Raw genomic sequence first — 20,861 nt, 5'->3', positions numbered from 1 at the left:
ACAGTGTCAGTGGTTATCAACTATCAGGCTCTCCTTCTTTACAGTGTCAGGGGTTATCAACTATCAGGCTCTCAGAGGATTGGCAGTGTTTTGATCATCTGTCTCTCCTGCTTAGAGAGGGACCTGACACATGGTGCTGTGACCATGGCGACAAGCAGCATGGCAGTGTTCCATTGAGTCGCTAACGCTAACACTAATGCTAACTGCGCTCATTAACCTGTCTGGCTAATGAGGTTCGGGAAGCGTCAGACAACCCCTCTGGTGCCACTGTGCTCAGTGCTAAGGGCTCCAATGACGTAGTCACCGAAGACAATGAGGAGAAATGACAGGGGCTTTATGAGCTGGTCATAAGCTGGTTATAAGACTGTATGATTTGTTTATAATGTAGTTATAACACATGTCAAAGGTGTAGTGTAGTTTTATGACAATGTGACATTCAGAGGATCATTTTGTTTTGGTAAAATAGATATATTCCTTACTTCAAAGAAATAACAACAATAACGCTATTTTACTCACAACGGCCTCATTTACATCTTTATAAAATGGAAACTATACAGCAAAATAATTGGATTTGTTCATGTATGTATATGTTTGTATATGTATGATTTTTTATCAATACATTATCATCATATTTGATGGGTAGAAACATTGTCATTGGCGTATCTCTCTGTATAGGGATGAATAAAACTCACCCATACACAGACTTAGGAGAAAGGAATTGTGAGCCCTGAATAGCAAGACGTTGGTCACGATTCAATTGAAGGCTCGCTACAGCGCTGCACACTATCACAGAGGTAATGTTCCCACTTTCACAGAGGTAATGTTCCCACTTTCACAGAGGTGACCTTCAAGGTAAACCTCTGTTAACATTGGCTCAGCTGGAATTTACTTTCTGATGTCAAGAGCACTGCAACGTGCGATCGGATTGAATCGTAGCCTTTGAATTTCCATTTCAACAACAATAACACAACAATGCACCATTGAGTTCCCAATAAATGCGGTCTGATCCAAGAACTGTTAACTTTACCTAACAGGACTACAGAGGGCTGTGGTGATAACATCTGATCCAACAGCAGTCCTGTTAACTTTACCTAACAGGACTACAGAGGGCTGTGGTGATAACATCTGATCCAACAGCAGTCCTGTTAACTTTACCTAACAGGACTACAGAGGGCTGTGGTGATAACATCTGATCCAACAGCAGTCCTGTTAACTTTACCTAACAGGACTACAGAGGGCTGTGGTGATAACATCTGATCCAACAGCAGTCCTGTTAACTTTACCTAACAGGACTACAGAGGGCTGTGGTGATAACATCTGATCCAACAGCAGTCCTGTTAACTTTACCTAACAGGACTACAGAGGGCTGTGGTGATAACATCTGATCCAACAGCAGTCCTGTTAACTTTACCTAACAGGACTACAGAGGGCTGTGGTGATAACATCTGATCCAACAGCAGTCCTGTTAACTTTACCTAACAGGACTACAGAGGGCTGTGGTGATAACATCTGATCCAACAGCAGTCCTGTTAACTTTACCTAACAGGACTACAGAGGGCTGTGGTGATAACATCTGATCCAACAGCAGTCCTGTTAACTTTACCTAACAGGACTACAGAGGGCTGTGGTGATAACATCTGATCCAACAGCAGTCCTGTTAACTTTACCTAACAGGACTACAGAGGGCTGTGGTGATAACATCTGATCCAACAGCAGTCCTGTTAACTTTACCTAACAGGACTACAGAGGGCTGTGGTGATAACATCTGATCCAACAGCAGTCCTGTTAACTTTACCTAACAGGACTACAGAGGGCTGTGGTGATAACATCTGCTCCAACAGCAGTCCTTTTGACGGATCCTTGTTTTATAGCAGGAGAGTCCAGAGACAGCACTGTGACATCACTCAGCTGTAATGTGACATCACTCAGCTGTAATGTGACATCACTCAGCTGCACTGTGACATCACTCAGCTGTAATGTGACATCCCTCAGCTGTAATGTAACATCACTCAGCTGTAATGTGACATCACTCAGCTGCACTGTGACATGACTCAGCTGTAATGTGACATCACTCAGCTGTAATGTGACATCACTCAGCTGTAATGTGACATCACTCAGCTGCACTGTGACATGACTAAGCTGTAATGTGACATCACTCAGCTGTAATGTGACATGACTCAGCTGTAATGTGACATCACTCAGCTACACTGTGACATCACTCAGCTGTAATGTTACATCACTCAGCTGCACTGTAACATGACTCAGCTGTAATGTGACATCACTCAGCTGCACTGTGACATCACTCAGCTGTAATGTAACATCACCCAGCTGCACTGTGACATCACTCAGCTGTAATGTGACATCACTCACGTGTAATTGATGTGATGATGAGTTATTACTGTATTGATATAGCTGTCATAGTGACACTGGGAGGGCATCCCAAATGGTTCCCTGTTCCCTAAATGCCCCATGGGTTCTGGTCTTAAGTAGTGAACGATTAAGTGAGCAGGGAGCCATTTGGGACGCAGACAGACGGCATCAGCTGGGGTTCTATATATTGATCTGGTGGATGCAGTGGGCCCACAGACCTCTGGAGGTCAGGCTGATCTTAAGGAGGTTGATTTGGACTCCTGGAGTGGGTTTTAACATCTTTTAAAAACAAAGAGGCTACAGAGATGCCTCCGTGTTCAATGACCCAACACTAATTCTCTGGTCGTTACAATATTTGTACGTCCTCATTCTACCAACCTTTGTGATTGAACCATTTTTGCTGAGATGGTGTGGTATTCGTACAGCCATGTTAAAAACCAATGTGGTAAAGGTAGGGAGAATGAGCTGATGCAGCATTATAAAGTCATTGCATGTATATGAAGGGAAACAATAGCTCTAGTCTAACCCGGCTGGTCGAGTGCTGCTACCCGTAACAGAATTGTGCTGTTCTATTTTCATTTCCACAATTCCTGCACATGTATTTTTCTGAGGTAATTTCAAGATTACAAAATGCCCTTCAAATGAAGATTTTACAAACAGGAATGTAAAGATGTGTGATGATCCTCAACAACCATGGATAGGCAGCTCAGTGAGTTCATAATATCCTAGAAATAAATTATCATAAAATAGACTTCTGTTCTTTTTACACGCGCTGCCTTATATACACAGTATAACAATATCTCCAAAACGTTACAATTACAACCTAAAACCCCTCAAATAAAGATACAACATCTCTGTCTGAAAGGGCACCATAACACCTCAGTAGTGCACTACTATTGACCAGGGTAGTGCACTACATTTGACCAGGGTAGTGCACTACATAGGGAAGAGGGTGCCATTTTGTCCAATATTATAGTGCACTACTATTGACCAGGGTAGTACGCTACATAGGGAAGAGGGTGCCATTTTGTCCAATATTATAGTGCACTACTATTGACCAGGGTAGTACGCTACATAGGGAAGAGGGTGCCATTTTGTCCAATATTATAGTGCACTACTATTGACCAGGGTAGTGCACTACTATTGACCAGGGTAGTGCGCTACATAGGGAAGAGGGTGCCATTTTGTCCAATATTATAGTGCACTACTATTGACCAGGGTAGTGCGCTACATAGGGAAGAGGGTGCCATTTTGTCCAATATTATAGTGCACTACTATTGACCAGGGTAGTGCGCTACATAGGGAAGAGGGTGCCATTTTGTCCAATATTATAGTGCACTACTATTGACCAGGGTAGTGCGCTACATAGGGAAGAGGGTGCCATTTTGTCCAATATTATAGTGCACTACTATTAACCAGGGTAGTGCGCTACATAGGGAAGAGGGTGCCATTTTGTCCAATATTATAGTGCACTACTATTGACCAGGGTAGTGCACTACTATTGACCAGGGTAGTGCGCTACATAGGGAAGAGGGTGCCATTTTGTCCAATATTATAGTGCACTACTATTGACCAGGGTAGTGCACTACTATTGACCAGGGTAGTGCGCTACATAGGGAATAGGGTTCCATTTCGGATTCCCTCAATGTCTCCGTCGCTCAGCTCCATGAACCCCATCCAAAGTCATGTCCCGTCATCTGATAAAACCTCCTGTTGAAAGGTTGATAAAAGTCCCTCAGCTTCTGTACCACCTCAGGGTCAATATTAGGATGAATCCTTCCTTTGGTTTTCCCCAGACAGTGGGGTTTACTATTCCCCTCCGGCCTCTTCAGACAGGGGAAGCCCTTGGCTGGGTTGAAGTGAAAGTGTTTGTGACCGACCACCCTCCTGAGCCCCAGGAAGTCCTGTACGCGTGTCATCTCCCCGGCTGGGTCGGAGATCAACCTCTCACCGCTGATGAAGAGGAGCTGGTCCTTGGGGAAGTACTGCAGCCAGCGTTCTAGGTGCTTGGCATACATCCCGATCTGGACGGCGCTCCAGGACGTGTCGATGAGACCCGTAGTTCTGTTCTTGAAGGCGAGGCTCTCAAAGGAGGGGACGTCAGGTTTCTTGGAGCGGGTCTGAGTGTAGTCTGAGATGGCCCTGGTGACGGGGTCTCGGACCACCACAATCAGCCTGGTGTCTGGGGACATGGTGTGGATACGGGCCGGGACGGCTTTAGTGACGTAGTAGCTGGGGGTCTTCTCCATGGTGATCTGACCCTCCTGAGTCTCAGGCATACGGTCTCTAAGGAGAGGAGAGATGGAGAGGTTTGTTATTATATACACAGGATAAAGACAGGACTGTGAAGCACTCCATGAGATGGAGAGGTGGAGAGTTGGAGAGGTGGAGAGGTGGAGAGGTGGAAAGATGGAGAGGTGGAGAGATGGAGAGGTGGAGAGGTGGAAAGATGGAGAGGTGGAGAGGTGGAGAGTTGGAGAGGTGGAGAGGTGGAGAGGTGGAAAGATGGAGAGGTGGAGAGGTGGAGAGGTGTAGAGATGGAGAAGTAGAGAGGTGGGGAGGTTGAGACATGGAGAGATGGAGAGGTGGAGAGGTGGAGAGATGGAGAGGTGGAGAGGTGGAGAAGTAGAGAGGTGGAGAGGTGGAGACATGGATAGGTGGAGAAGTAGAGAGGTGGAGACATGGAGAGATGGAGAGGTGGAGAGATGGAGAGATGGAGAGGTGTAGAGATGGAGAGGTGGAGAGATGGAGAGATGGAGAGGTGTAGAGATGGAGAAGTAGAGAGGTGGAGAGGTTGAGACATGGAGAGATGGAGAGGTGTAGAGATGGAGAGATGGAGAGGTGGAGAGATGGAGAGGTTGAGACATGGATAGGTGGAGAAGTAGAGAGGTGGAGACATGGAGAGATGGAGAGGTGGAGAGATGGAGAGGTGTAGAGATGGAGAGGTGGAGAGATGGAGAGATGTAGAGGTGGAGAGATGTAGAGGTGGAGAGATGGAGAGGTGGAGACATGGAGAGATGGAGAGGTGGAGAGATGGAGAGGTGTAGAGATGGAGAGGTGGAGAGATGGAGAGATGGAGAGGTGTAGAGATGGAGAAGTAGAGAGGTGGAGAGGTTGAGACATGGAGAGATGGAGAGGTGGAGAGATGGAGAGATGGAGAGGTGTAGAGATGGAGAGATGGAGAGGTGGAGAGATGGAGAGGTTGAGACATGGATAGGTGGAGAAGTAGAGAGGTGGAGACATGAAGAGATGGAGAGGTGGAGAGATGGAGAGATGGAGAGGTGTAGAGATGGAGAAGTAGAGAGGTGGAGAGGTGGAGAGGTTGAGACATGGAGAGATGGAGAGGTGGAGAGATGGAGAGATGGAGAGGTGTAGAGATGGAGAAGTAGAGAGGTGGAGAGGTTGAGACATGGAGAGGTTGAGACATGGAGAGGTGGAGAGATGGAGAGGTGTAGAGATGGAGAGATAGAGAGGTGGAGAGATGGAGAGGTTGAGACATGGAGAGGTGGAGAGGTGGAGAGATGGAGAGGTGGAGAGATAGAGAGGTGGAGAGATGGAGAGGTTAGTATTGGGCTAAGACACATATAGCACTGTGTGGTTCAGGAGTTACAGCCTGGGACGATGCAGCATCCAGGCTATAGTTTAGGAGTAGTCAGACTGTGCATTCAGGTCAGATAACTCACGGAGACATAAAGGATCAGGCGTTGTGGAATAGGAACGCTGATCTAGGATCAGATCCCCCTGTCCATGTAATCTTATTCATTATGATATAAAGATCAAAACTGATTAAGGTCAAAACTGTCTGTCTGTCTGTCTGTCTGTCTGTCTGTCTGTCTGTCTGTCTGTCTGTCTGTCTGTCTGTCTGTCTGTCCAGTCCCTCTTACTGAGCTGACCTGACTCTTTTAGATAATAAATTAGCCAGTTAACTGCAGCCCCAGACCAGGGTAATGACCAGGGCTCAGGGTAATGGCTAAAGTGGGCCACCAGAGATTTCAACTAAGCCTAAACACATAGGCATTAGGGGTATTAGTCCTTGAAGTGCATTAGAAGGATAGGAAAGGAGGGAGGGAGATAGGGGTAGTAGACTAGTGAGGGGTAGTAGACTAGTGAGGGGTAGTAGACTAGTGGGGGGTAGAAGACTAGTGCTTAGTGAGTTAGAGGGGTAGTAGACTAGTGAGGGCTAGAAGACTAGTGCTTAGTGACTTAGAGGGGTAGTAGACTAGGGAGTGCTAGAAGACGAGTGCTTAGTGACTTAGAGGGGTAGTAGACTAGTGAGGGGTAGTAGACTAGTGAGGGGTAGTAGACTAGTGAGGGGTAGTAGACTAGTGAGGGGTAGTAGACTAATGAGGGGTAGTAGACTAGTGCTTAGTGCCTTAGAGGGGTAAGGGAGGAGGGAGGGTTGGAGGGAGGGGAGGAAGGAGTGTAGGAGAGAGGGTAGGAGGGAGTGGAGGAAGGAGGGGAGGAAGGAGGGGAGGAGGGAAGGGAGGGGAGGAGGCAGGGTAGTGGAGAAAAGAGGAAGACAGATAGATAACATTACATTAGTACAGTCACTAACATTAGGAGATGGTTGGTTGATAGTATATCTAAAACTATTATAGTACAGTCACTAACATTAGGAGATGGTTGGTAGTATATATCTAATACTACTATAGTACAGTCACTAACATTAGGAGATGGTTGGTAGTATATATCTAATACTACTATAGTACAGTCACTAACATTAGGAGATGGTTGGTAGTATATATCTAATACTACTATAGTACAGTCACTAACATTAGGAGATGGTTGGTAGTATATATCTAATACTACTATAGTACAGTCACTAACATTAGGAGATGGTTGGTAGTATATATCTAATACTACTATAGTACAGTCACTAACATTAGGAGATGGTTGGTTGATAGTATATCTAAAACTACTATAGTACAGTCACTAACATTAGGAGATGGTTGGTAGTATATATCTAATACTACTATAGTACAGTCACTAACATTAGGAGATGGTTGGTTGGTAGTATATCTAATACTACTATAGTACAGTCACTAACATTAGGAGATGGTTGGTAGTATATATCTAATACTACTATAGTACAGTCACTAACATTAGGAGATGGTTGGTAGTATATATCTAATACTACTATAGTACAGTCACTAACATTAGGAGATGGTTGGTAGTATATATCTAATACTACTATAGTACAGTCACTAACATTAGGAGATGGTTGGTAGTATATATCTAATACTACTATAGTACAGTCACTAACATTAGGAGATGGTTGGTAGTATATATCTAATACTACTATAGTACAGTCACTAACATTAGGAGATGGTTGGTAGTATATATCTAATACTACTATAGTACAGTCACTAACATTAGGAGATGGTTGGTAGTATATATCTAATACTACTATAGTACAGTCACTAACATTAGGAGATGGTTGGTAGTATATATCTAATACTACTATAGTACAGTCACTAACATTAGGAGATGGTTGGTAGTATATATCTAATACTACTATAGTACAGTCACTAACATTAGGAGATGGTTGGTAGTATATATCTAATACTACTATAGTACAGTCACTAACATTAGGAGATGGTTGGTAGTATATATCTAATACTACTATAGTACAGTCACTAACATTAGGAGATGGTTGATAGTATATATCTAATACTACTATAGTACAGTCACTAACATTAGGAGATGGTTGGTTGGTAGTATATATCTAATACTACTATAGTACAGTCACTAACATGAGGAGATGGTTGATAGTATATATCTATGGTTGTTAGTATATATCTATGGTTGATAGTATATGTCTCGTAAGTAGAGTTATTACTATTTTTTAACAATGACTAACACAGTTATAAATACTACTAAACTACTACTTTGTCAAAAGTAGGGTATTTGCTGATCTCCGTCTGAATATGTGTGACCAACTCCTGCAGAAACAGGCATGGTAAAGCCCTAGCTGAGCACTGCCGACTGGAGCCGTGGGGTGGGTCCTTGACCTATGGGGAACGCTCCTTTTGGAAAGACCTCATTACTCCAATACAAACACACAGGGGGTTGCTCTTTCCTTCTGTCGCAATCACATAAACCAACAAAACCTCTTCCCCATTAGTCTCTCGATACATCTCTCTCCACTACACTCATGCGTTTCCATCTCCCTCTCTCCCTATTACTGTGTGAGGTGTGAACAGAACACCAACCACTACAGCTCGCTATCAGCATCACTGCAACACTTCTGCAATTATATGCCGTATCTCTTGGATACACAAGCGGAGTGCATTTTGTCAAGGCCCTGAGGGAGTCACAGAGAAACGTACTACCAATCAAACTGCACACTTTAGTCCCAGAGCAAAACAAACCTGGATGGAAGATGGATGAATAATGCATTAGATAGATATGAGAGAGAGAGAGAGAAACAGGGAGAGAGAGAGAGAGAGATAGAGAGAGAGAGGGGAAAGAGAGAGAGAGATAGAGAAAGAGAGAGAAAGAGAGATAGAGACAGAGAGAGAGAGAGAGAGAGAGAGAGACAGAGCAGAGAGAGAGAGAGAGAGAGAGAGAGAGACAGAGAGATAGAGAGAGAGAGAGACAGGGAGAGAGATAGAGAGAGAGAGAGAGAGAGAGAGAGAGAGAGAGAGAGAGAGAGAGAGAGAGAGGAGAATGAAAGGGAGCGAGACAGAGAGAGAGAGAGAGAGAGAGAGAGAGAGAGAGAGAGAGAGAGAGAGAGAGAGAGAGAGAGAGAGAGAGAGTGAGAGAGGAGAATGAGATAGATAGAGAGAGAGAGAGAGAGAGAGAGAGAGAGAAGTGAGGGTTTTCTATACAGATTGTCTGAAAGCGGTGTTGGGGGGAAATCATAGGACATGTACACACAAAACAAGTGTTGTTAAAATTGGCAAGAAACACACATTTCTTTCCACAAGGCTGTGGGGTGAGACAGGTATGCAGATCAACCTACTAAATCAAATTCTACTATTTGCTGATGATCTGGTGCTTCTGTCCCCAACCAAGGAAAGCCTACAGCAGCACTTAGATATTCTGCACAGATTCTGCCAGACCAGGGCCCTGACAGTAAATCTCAGTAAGACCAAAAATAATGGTGTTCCAAAAAAGGTCCAGTTGCCAGGACGACAAATACAAATTCCATCTCGACACCATTGCCCCAGAGCACAAAACAATATACGTAAAAAGGAACATAACATTTTACACACTAAATAGGACCTGTCTAAAAACACTTCAGTTACAGAACCCATTGCCCTTTCTGTTTGTGAGATCTGGGGTCCGCTCACTGACCAATCATTTACCAAATGTGACAAACACCAAATTGACACTCTGCATGCAGAATTCTGCAAAAACATCCTCCGTGTACAACGTAGAACACCAAATCATGCATGCAGAGCAGTATTAGGCCAATACCCGCTAATTATCAAAATCCAGAAAAGAGTAATTAAATTCTACAACCACCTAAAATGAAGTGATTCCCAAACCTTCCATAACAAAGCCATCACCTACAGAGAGATGAACCTGGAGAAGAGTCTCCTAAGCAAGCTGGTCCTGGGGCTCTGTTCACAAACACAAACAGATCCAACAGAGCCCCAGGACAGCAGCACAATTAGACCCAACCAAATCAAGAGAAAACAAAAAGATAATTACTTGACACATTGGAAAGAATTAACAAAAAAACAGAGCGAACTATAATTATATTTGTCCCTAAACAGAGAGTACATAGTGGTAGAATACTGATCACTGAGACTGACACAAAATGAAGGAAAGCGTTGACTATGTACAGACTCAGTGAGCAGAGCCTTACTATTGAGAGAGACCTGGCTCTCAAGAGAAGACAGGCTATGTGCTCACTGCCCACAGGGTGGAAACTAGATTGCCTGGAGGAACCAATAGGTTGCAAAGCATCTTCCTCTATCAGCCAATAGAGATGTAACATACACTTCCTGTCCTCCTCCTCCTGCTCTTCCTCCTCCTCCTCCTCTTCCTCCTCCCGAACCACTAAATAACTCCTAGCTCCAGCCCCTAATCACTGTGTGTCTGTGTGAGCTGTGAAACTGCTGTGTTGTGTCTGCTGGTCTGTCAGGTAACTTCATTAACCAATCTCCCCTAGACAGAGGCTGTTTGAAGCTGCTGGTCTGTCAGGTAACTTCATTAACCAATCTCCCCCTAGACAGAGGCTGTTTGAAGCTGCTGGTCTGTCAGGTAACTTCATTAACCAATCTCCCCCTAGACAGAGGCTGTTTGAAGCTGCTGGTCTGTCAGGTAACTTCATTAACCAATCTCCCCCTAGACAGAGGCTGTTTGAAGCTGCTGGTCTGTCAGGTAACTTCATTAACCAATCTCCCCTAGACAGAGGCTGTTTGAAGCTGCTGGTCTGTCAGGTAACTTCATTAACCAATCTCCCCTAGACAGAGGCTGTTTGAAGCTGCTGGTCTGTCAGGTAACTTCATTAACCAATCTCCCCCTAGACAGAGGCTGTTTGAAGCTGCTGGTCTGTCAGGTAACTTCATTAACCAATCTCCCCCTAGACAGAGGCTGTTTGAAGCTGCTGGTCTGTCAGGTAACTTCATTAACCAATCTCCTTCTTGACAGAGGCTGTTTGAAGCTGCTGGTCTGTCAGGTAACTTCATTAACCAATCTCCTCCTAGACAGAGGCTGTTTGAAGCTGCTGGTCTGTCAGGTAACTTCATTAACCAATCTCCTCCTAGACAGAGGCTGTTTGAAGCTGCTGGTCTGTCAGGTAACTTCATTAACCAATCTCCTCCTAGACAGAGGCTGTTTGAAGCTGCTGGTCTGTCAGGTAACTTCATTAACCAATCTCCTTCTAGACAGAGGCTGTTTGAAGCTGCTGGTCTGTCCGGTAACTTCATTAACCAATCTCCCCCTAGACAGAGGCTGTTTGAAGCTGCTGGTCTGTCAGGTAACTTCATTAACCAATCTCCTTCTAGACAGAGGCTGTTTGAAGCTGCTGGTCTGTCAGGTAACTTCATTAACCAATCTCCTCCTAGACAGAGGCTGTTTGAAGCTGCTGGTCTGTCAGGTAACTTCATTAACCAATCTCCTCCTAGACAGAGGCTGTTTGAAGCTGCTGGTCAGTGTTGATATCTGTTACTATCAGGGAACAGGTTCAAAGGTAGGAATTTACAACCCTGACTGACTGGCTGTATGGAGCTTGTTGTGCTTGGCTGTTGCTGTCGGCTGACTTGGGGAAGGGGTGTGGTGTATAGTTATGTACTTTAATCTCTACATTTATATCCAAATAAAACGTTACTTACATAACTGGTCCATTGTAATCTGAATGAGGTGAGCACAGGCTTTCAATAACTTATTAACTACAATCATGATTAGAATTTAAACAGACACGATTCACCAGGACTATAGGGTCTACTACTATCTACCAGCTCAGAGGGAGGATTCACCAGGACTATAGTCTACTACTATCTACCAGCTCAGAGGGGAGGATTCACCAGGACCATAGTGTCTACTACTATCTACCAGCTCAGAGGGGAGGATTCACCAGGACTATAGGGTCTACTACTATCTACCAGCTCAGAGGGGAGGATTCACCAGGACTATAGTGTCTACTACTATCTACCAGCTCAGAGGGGAGGATTCACCAGGAATATAGTGTCTACTACTATCTACCAGCTCAGAGGGGAGGATTCACCATGACTATAGTGTCTACTACTATCTACCAGCTCAGAGGGGAGGATTCACCATGACTATAGTGTCTACTACTATCTACCAGCTCAGAGGGGAGGATTCACCAGGACCATAGGGTCTACTACTATCTACCAGCTCAGAGGAGAGGATTCACCAGGACTTTAGGGTCTACTACTATCTACCAGCTCAGAGGGAGGAATCACCAGGACTATAGAATCTCAACTACTGTGGGAACCACTCCTCTCCTCAGACCACCAGACACGGGATAAGAGGTGATGGTATGCAGACACACAGAATAATCTGGCAACATTTCTGTTAGACAAGTTCCAGACATGAATCAAAGAGAACAGCTTCTTAGAAGGAACGATGAGGCCGTTCTTTGGTCTTAGATACCGGTGGAACATTCTCTTATCAACCGCGTAAAAGACGTTCTCTCTCTCTCTCTCTCTCTCTCTCTCTCTCTCTCTCTCTCTCTCTCTCTCTCTCTCAGTCTCTCTCTCTGTGCACTCAGTACCTTCTTCACTTTGCTCTGATGTCCCATTATCTCTACAGCATTCCTGTCAACACAGATAATGCAGAGAAAGGTTTTCCCATGCTCTCCTCCCCTCCTTTTCTATCCACTCCTCGACTCTTCTCATACCAGCAATATGCAGCAGCAGGAATCAAGGCCACCTGATTAACAGTTGGAAGAAGGCCCAGGTCTAGAGAGAAGATGAGAGGAGAAGGGCGGCGAAGAGGCCCAGGTCTAGAGAGAAGATGAGAGGAGAAGGGCAGAGAAGAGGCCCAGGTCTAGAGTGAAGATGAGAGGAGAAGGGCAGAGAAGAGGCCCAGGTCTAGAGTGAAGATGAGAGGAGAAGGGCGGCGAAGAGGCCCAGGTCTAGAGAGAAGATGAGAGGAGAAGGGCAGAGAAGAGGCCCAGGTCTAGAGTGAAGATGAGAGGAGAAGGGCAGAGAAGAGGCCCAGGTCTAGAGTGAAGATGAGAGGAGAAGGGCAGAGAAGAGGCCCAGGTCTAGAGAGAAGATGAGAGGAGAAGGGCAGCGAAGAGGCCCAGGTCTAGAGAGAAGATGAGAGGAGAAGGGCAGAGAAGAGGCCCAGGTCTAGAGTGAAGATGAGAGGAGAAGGGCGGCGAAGAGGCCCAGGTCTAGAGAGAAGATGAGAGGAGAAGGGCAGAGAAGAGGCCCAGGTCTAGAGTGAAGATGTGAGGAGAAGGGCAGAGAAGAGGCCCAGGTCTAGAGTGAAGATGAGAGGAGAAGGGCGGAGAAGAGGCCCAGGTCTAGAGAGAAGGTGAGTGAAGGGCAGAGAAGAGGCCCAGGTCTAGAGAGAAGATGAGAGGAGAAGGGCAGAGAAGAGGCCCAGGTCTAGAGAGAAGGTGAGTGAAGGGCAGAGAAGAGGCCCAGGTCTAGAGAGAAGGTGAGTGGAGAAGGGCAGAGAAGAGGCGTAATGTGTATGCCCTCCTCTGGTTTTACATTTTAGTCATTTAACAGACGCTCTCATCCAGAGAGACATACAGGGTTAATTAAGGTTAAGTGCCTTGCTCAAGCGCACATGAACAGATGTTTTACCTAGTTGGCTGGGGATTTGAACCAGCAACCTTTGGGGTTAGCTCCTTGCCACCTATAGATCTGTCACTTTTAGCCTTGCGCTACCGCATAGCAGTTTTATCACTCTCTGCCTCCCTGCTGTTAACAGAACAGAACCAACACCTCTGTCAGGGTGACATGGATGGATCAATTACAGTTATACATTTTGACCGTTTAGCAGACTTATCCAGAGCGACTTACAGTCAGCAAAATAAATGTTCAGCAAAATGTGACAAAATATTCTGCGAAAGAAACTTCTTCCTGCCCAAAGTTATATGTTTCCTGCTTGGTGATTTGTTTGATAAATTACTTTGGTAATCCAACTCATGGCTCTATCCGAGCTGCTGCAGGGATGTGCAGGTCTACAGTCTGACAGGATCTGATCAGTAATAACATCAGAGATGGACAACAGTCTGACAGGACCTGATCAGTAATAACATCAGAGATGGACAACAGTCTGACAGGATCTGATCAGTAATAACATCAGAGATGGATAACAGTCTGACAGGATCTGATCAGTAATAACATCAGAGATGGACAACAGTCTGACAGGACCTGATCAGTAATAACATCAGAGATGGATAACAGTCTGACAGGACCTGATCAGTAATAACATCAGAGATGGACAACAGTCTGACAGGACCTGATCAGTAATAACATCAGAGATGTACAGGTCTAGAGAACTAAACAACAACTCCTGGAGGATAGAGAAGGAGAGAACTAAACAACTCCAGGAGGACAGAGAAGGAGAGAACTAAACAACAACTCCAGGAGGACAGAGAAGGAGAGAACTAAACAACAACTCCTGGAGGATAGAGAAGGAGAGAACTACACAACAACTCCAGGAGGACAGAGAAGGAGAGAACTAAACAACAACTCCAGGAGGACAGAGAAGGAGAGAACTACACAACAACTCCAGGAGGACAGAGAAGGAGAGAACTACACAACAACTCCAGGAGGACAGAGAAGGAGAGAACTAAACAACTCCAGGAGGACAGAGAAGGAGAGAACTACACAACAACTCCAGGAGGACAGAGAAGGAGAGAACTAAACAACAACTCCAGGAGGACAGAGAAGGAGAGAACTACACAACAACTCCAGGAGGACAGAGAAGGAGAGAACTAAACAACTCCAGGAGGACAGAGAAGGAGAGAACTACACAACAACTCCAGGAGGACAGAGAAGGAGAGAACTAAACAACAACTCCTGGAGGATAGAGAAGGAGAGAACTAAACAACTCCAGGAGGACAGAGAAGGAGAGAACTACACAACAACTCCAGGAGGACAGAGAAGGAGAGAACTAAACAACAACTCCAGGAGGACAGAGAAGGAGAGAACTACACAACAACTCCAGGAGGACAGAGAAGGAGAGAACTAAACAACAACTCCTGGAGGACAGAGAAGGAGAGAACTAAACAACAACTCCAGGAGGACAGAGAAGGAGAGAACTAAACAACAACTCCAGGAGGACAGAGAAGGAGAGAACTACACAACAACTCCAGGAGGACAGAGAAGGAGAGAACTAAACAACAACTCCAGGAGGACAGAGAAGGAGAGAATGAACAACAACTCCAGGAGGACAGAGAAGGAGAGAACTAAACAACTCCAGGAGGACAGAGAAGGAGAGAACTACACAACAACTCCAGGAGGACAGAGAAGGAGAGAATGAACAACAACTCCAGGAGGACAGAGAAGGAGAGAACTAAACAACAACTCCAGGGGGATAGAGAAGGAGAGAACTAAACAACTCCAGGAGGACAGAGAAGGAGAGAACTAAACAACAACTCCAGGAGGATAGAGAAGGAGAGAACTAAACAACTCCAGGAGGACAGAGAAGGAGAGAACTAAACAACTCCAGGAGGACAGAGAAGGAGAGAACTACACAACAACTCCAGGGGGATAGAGAAGGAGAGAACTAAACAACTCCAGGAGGACAGAGAAGGAGAGAACTAAACAACTCCAGGAGGACAGAGAAGGAGAGAACTAAACAACAACTCCAGGGGGATAGAGAAGGAGAGAACTACACAACAACTCCAGGAGGACAGAGAAGGAGAGAACTACACAACAACTCCAGGGGGATAGAGAAGGAGAGAACTAAACAACTCCAGGAGGACAGAGAAGGAGAGAACTAAACAACAACTCCAGGAGGACAGAGAAGGAGAGAACTAAACAACAACTCCAGGAGGATAGAGAAGGAGAGAATGAACAACAACTGAACTGAACCACAATGTGTTCATGTTCTTCTAAGTGTCTGACAAAGTGCTGTGGTCTGATGACCGCCTATAAAACCCCCAGGTCGTACCACCTGAAATTACAGTTTCCATCCCTGATTGATAATAGTTTTCCAGCTATTGAACTCCAAGAAGTAAAAGTAGGTCTTAACCAATACCGTTCACACAGCTGCGTCAGCTAAAGTCAACTATTTTGGGAATGTTCAGAAATAAATGTCAGCATATTTCGATACCTACTGTAGCCCTACACACCCCCCGTTGGGCCCGTTCCTCATTCTCAACAGATGTTCTGTTCTTTTCCTGCCTATCAATATGCTGATGCATTGAATTTAGCTGGGAAGAATCTACATGGATGGCTTTCCTGCTTCTTAAACCATTTCATTCCCCTGTGTCCATAAAAACTACTAAGGGTTTGTAGTCAGCTAAAAGAACTTGTACTTGTATGAACTACCTGAAGGGAAATATAACTTCTCCCTCTGAAACACCTCAGGAGGAGAGGGAGCTCCCTCAGAACAGCATAGAGAACACTGAGGCTCAGTGTTAACAAGCTGTCCATCCTGCTGGCCTCCAGAACCCAGAGTTCCAGAACCCAGAGTTCCAGATCCCAGAGTTCCAGAACCCAGAGTTCCAGATCCCAGAGTTCCATTTGCAGGCAACATTCCGAAGGATTCAAGTTGAAAAAGCACTTTCCCGCTCCTGAGGGACATTTGCATACAACGTAAAGTGAAGAGAAATCACGTTTCCCTCAAATGGCCCTGTTCTATTATCACTAGGGTTAATATAAACCCCAGGGGTTCCTCTGCTCCTCTTTCAGACAGCTGTACACCCCCACCGCCACTGCAGATCTAAAGACTCACTTTCAATTTACTGCCCTGTCTCTGGCTGCGTCCCCAACGGCACATTTCCTAGAAAAGGCACTACTTTTGACCAGGGCCTATAATGCTCTGGTCAAACGTAGTGCATTATATAGGGGATAGGGTGCTAATTGGGACTCAACCCCATCTTTCTCTGTATATACCTATCCCAAACCCAGCTCCAAACCAGCTCCAACCCAGCTCCCACCCAGCTCCCACCCAGCTCCCACCCAGCTCCGATCCAGCTCCGACCCAGCTCCCACCAAGCTCCAACCCAGCTCCCACACAGCTCCGACCCAGCTATCACCAAGCTCCCACCCAGCTCCGACCCAGCTCCCACCAAGCTCCAACCCAGCTCCCACCCAGCTCCGACCCAGCTCCCACCCAGCTCCGACCCAGCTCCCACCAAGCTCCGACCCAGCTCCCACCCAGCTCCCACCCAGCTCCCACCAAGCTCCCACCCAGCTCCCACCCAGCTCCCACCCAGCTCCAACCCAGCTCTGTTTAGGGTTAGAAAAACTGTTTCCCTTCCTCTGACAATGTCAGTGAGATAGCAAGCTGACGAGAATAGAAAAACCCCACACTATCATATTTCAACAAAATGGGTTCATTTTCCAGGATCACTTCATGTCACATTTCAACAGAACGGGGTCGTTTTCCAGAATCACTTCATGCCTTTTGATTCCAGCAGCATGTGGTGCCCAGATGTTCTACTCTCTAAATTCATTGTATCAAGAAGAGAATAATTCAAAATGTTCTACTCTCTAAATTCATAGTATCAAGAAGAGAATAAGTCAAGAAGTCTAACTGGGAAATAAAACAGTGACTTATGGAGAAAGGAGGAAGGTTGGAATGGAAAAGAACATTCCCACGGCCTTTGGGAGTTCCTTCCTCCCGCACTCCTTCCTCCCGCCTTCCCTCCTCCCGCCCTCCCTCCTCCCGCCCTCCCTCCTCCCGCGTTCCCTCCTCCCGCGTTCCCTCCTCCCGCGCTCCCTCCTCCCGCGCTCCCTCCTCCCGTGTTCCCTCCTCCCACGTTCCCTTCTCCCACCCTCCCTCCCTCCTGTATGTGTGAGCGTGCAGCCTACAATTTGTCTGGCAGCTCCTGTCTTTCTGCCTCTTGGTGTAAGCACGTCTATATTCCATGAAAGCGTGGCCAACTGGCTATATCTGTAGCCGGAGTCCCCGCTGCGCCAGGCCTTGGCCATAGAAATAGAAGGACTAGATGAGAATCCCCTTTCAAGGCGACCATATTGTGTGTTGTAGTTATTCTATGTGTATGGCCTGTCCTCTCTGTGTGGCTCTAGACTGCAGGGTGTTGGACCAACAGTGTGGAGATGTGGGCAGCAGAGATCCATGCCTCCACGGGGGACGGGCCTGAACCAGGCCACCCAGCAGAGCTGCTCCTCAGCCACCTCTCTCCCCTCCCCTGCACCTCCTCTCCCCAAGCTCAGTGGTGGAGGCTTTACGAGAGTTAGTCAAGCCACACCATACCCTCTCCCTGTCCATCCCCTCCTAAGGATAAAGTTAGGACCAACACTGAAATCACTGACCTCATGGTAAAAGGACTGTCCTCCATGGTGAACGAGTTGGGCCTGCTCAAGTAACCCTGAATAACTGGCACCCTTTCTGATCATCTAGAATGTTTTAACAGTAAGTTTACTGGTTGGTATGTGGAGGACCATGTGACCTCGGCCCTCCCTCCATCCACTGTGACTTCACTAAAAGACAGAGTAGAGGGAGATGACTCTGTTGATCCAGGGTGGTGACGGTCACTAGTGATGGTCATTAGTACAGAGACCTGTGGGGTTTCCCCTCCCTCCCTCCCTCTCCCTCACTCCCTCCCTCCCTCCCTCCCTCCCTCCCTCCCTCCCTCCCTCCCTCCCTCTCCCTCACTCCCTCCCTCCCTCCCTCCCTAGTCCCTGAACAGAAGCATCATTAAGGGGTGGCTGTAGTGTTCCTTGGCTGTCTGAGGTCTTGGTGCTCTGGTCTGACTGGGGTCTGAATGGTCTGGCTGGGGTCTGACTGGGGTCTGAATGGTCTGGCTGGGCGTTACTCAAGCTGAGGGCTTTTAATTAACCTAACAACCACTCCAGGCAATCAGATACAGGGTTCTTTCATTACATCCTACATACACACCTGCACTGTGTTTCTCCACTGTGGATACTCACTGTAGACCTACACAGTCATGAACCTGCACTGTGTTTCTCCACTGTGGATCCTCACTGTAGACCTACACAGTCATGAACCTGCACTGTGTTTCTCCACTGTGGATACTCACTGTAGACCTACACAGTCATGAACCTGCATGAAATATGATGCTTCAAGACTCCATAAACCACCAGAGGGAGAAACTGTCCGTTCCTTGATGAATGTCATCTCTTCTTTTCTCAGTCAGTGAAGATGCACCCCGTCACAGTGCGTTGGTCAACCTCAACACAAGTCTCCTAAATCTGTCTGGAAACTCTTGGAGCAGCTGAACCCAGAAGTCGTTTGAACGTGGCTCCCATGTCTTCTTCCATTGTAGAGTTATGAAGAGAGGTTGATGAAGACAGCGTTGAACTCGTAGCATTAAGGAGCCGTTGACATTGACTGCTAATCTCCATGGCTCAAGTCCATTTAGATGTCTCAAGTCCATTTAGACGGCTCAAGTCCATTCAGATGGCTCAAGTCCATTTAGATGGCTCAAGTCCATTTAGACGGCTCAAGTCCATTTAGATGGCTCAAGTCCATTTAGACGGCTCAAGTCCATTTAGACGGCTCAAGTCCATTTAGACGGCTCAAGTCCATTTAGATGGCTCAAGTCCATTTAGACGGCTCAAGTCCATTTAGACGGCTCAAGTCCATTTAGATGGCTCAAGTCCATTTAGACGGCTCAAGTCCATTTAGATGGCTCAAGTCCATTTAGATGGCTCAAGTCCATTTAGACGGCTCAAGTCCATTTAGACGGCTCAAGTCCATTTAGACGGCTCAAGTCCATTTAGATGGCTCAAGTCCATTTAGACGGCTCAAGTCCATTTAGATGGCTCAAGTCCATTTAGACGGCTCAAGTCCATTTAGACGGCTCAAGTCCATTTAGACGGCTCAAGTCCATTTAGACGGCTCAAGTCCATTTAGATGGCTCAAGTCCATTTAGACGGCTCAAGTCCATTTAGATGGCTCAAGTCCATTTATATGGCTCAAGTCCATTTAGACGGCTCCTCAAAGAAACCAACAAAGGTACACGTTTCAATGTTGACAAAGTGTCTCATCTGCTGTCTTTCAGTCTTCAATTAAAAACCGCAGAATTCCTGAAATGATTGAACTTTACATATCACTCTGATACTTTATGGAGGTCATGTCAATGATTGAATCAGGAACAGGTTATAGTTGTTCAGAACAGAGAGAGGTCTGTTGTGATGCTGTGGGTTACAACAGGTCTAGCTAACAATGGGAACTCACTGAGATGCACTGAGATATTGATCATTACAACCACACATGAACACTGGACAAACTGTTCACTGTTCCTATAGCTTTGGATCCCTGGAATTTGAAATTAACTCATTGTCCGTGTCCCAAGTGGCACCCTATGCCCTACATAGTGTGATATGAGCTCTATGTGCTCCGGTCAGAAGTAGTGCTCTATATAGGGAATAGGGTGTCATTTGGGAACCAAGCATGGTTAAAGCTGTGTTGTCATAAAGGGAATTACAGCCTAAGAATCAATCCCTGGAACCGGGAGCACTCAATTGAATTACGATGCTTCTGGCTGCTAGGGGATGATGTCATGATTTAGTCTGTTTACTCCTGGCAGTAAACCATGTGCTGTTTGGGTCTAAACTCCAGAAGAAAAACTGAATAGAAGCTCTATAATGTTTCTCTGAGCTCCAGAAGGAACTGTCAAACTGAATGAAAGCTGTAGAATGTTTGTCTGAGCTCTAGAAGGAACTGTCAAACTGAATGAAAGCTGTAGAATGTTTGTCTGAGCTCTAGAAGGAACTGTCAAACTGAATGGAAGCTATAGAATGTTTGTCTGAGCTCCAGAAGGAACTGTCAAACTGAATGGAAGCTATAGAATATTTGTCTGAGCTCCAGAAGGAACTGTCAAACTGAATGGAAGCTGTAGAATGTTTGTCTGAGCTCTAGAAGGAACTGTCAAACTGAATGAAAGCTGT

General features: G+C 46.0%; 1 protein-coding gene across 1 annotated transcript in view; it reads right to left on the bottom strand.

Moving 5' to 3' along the window:
* Nucleotides 1-489: 489 nt before the first annotated feature.
* Nucleotides 490-20,861, bottom strand: part of LOC135531822 (heparan sulfate glucosamine 3-O-sulfotransferase 3B1-like) — a 24,214-nt gene continuing 3,842 nt past the window's right edge. Inside the window, exon 2 of the mRNA XM_064959609.1 lies at nucleotides 490-4,656. Coding sequence (XP_064815681.1) covers nucleotides 4,029-4,656 — 628 coding nt within the window. The 3' untranslated portion in view covers nucleotides 490-4,028. The remainder of the gene's footprint in view (nucleotides 4,657-20,861) is intronic.

Source organism: Oncorhynchus masou, unplaced genomic scaffold (genome assembly GCF_036934945.1).
Source record: "Oncorhynchus masou masou isolate Uvic2021 unplaced genomic scaffold, UVic_Omas_1.1 unplaced_scaffold_1664, whole genome shotgun sequence".
Classification (NCBI taxonomy): Eukaryota; Metazoa; Chordata; class Actinopteri; order Salmoniformes; family Salmonidae; genus Oncorhynchus; species Oncorhynchus masou.
Note: the sequence above shows the minus strand (reverse complement) of the source record. Positions and strands in the feature narration are given on the sequence as shown.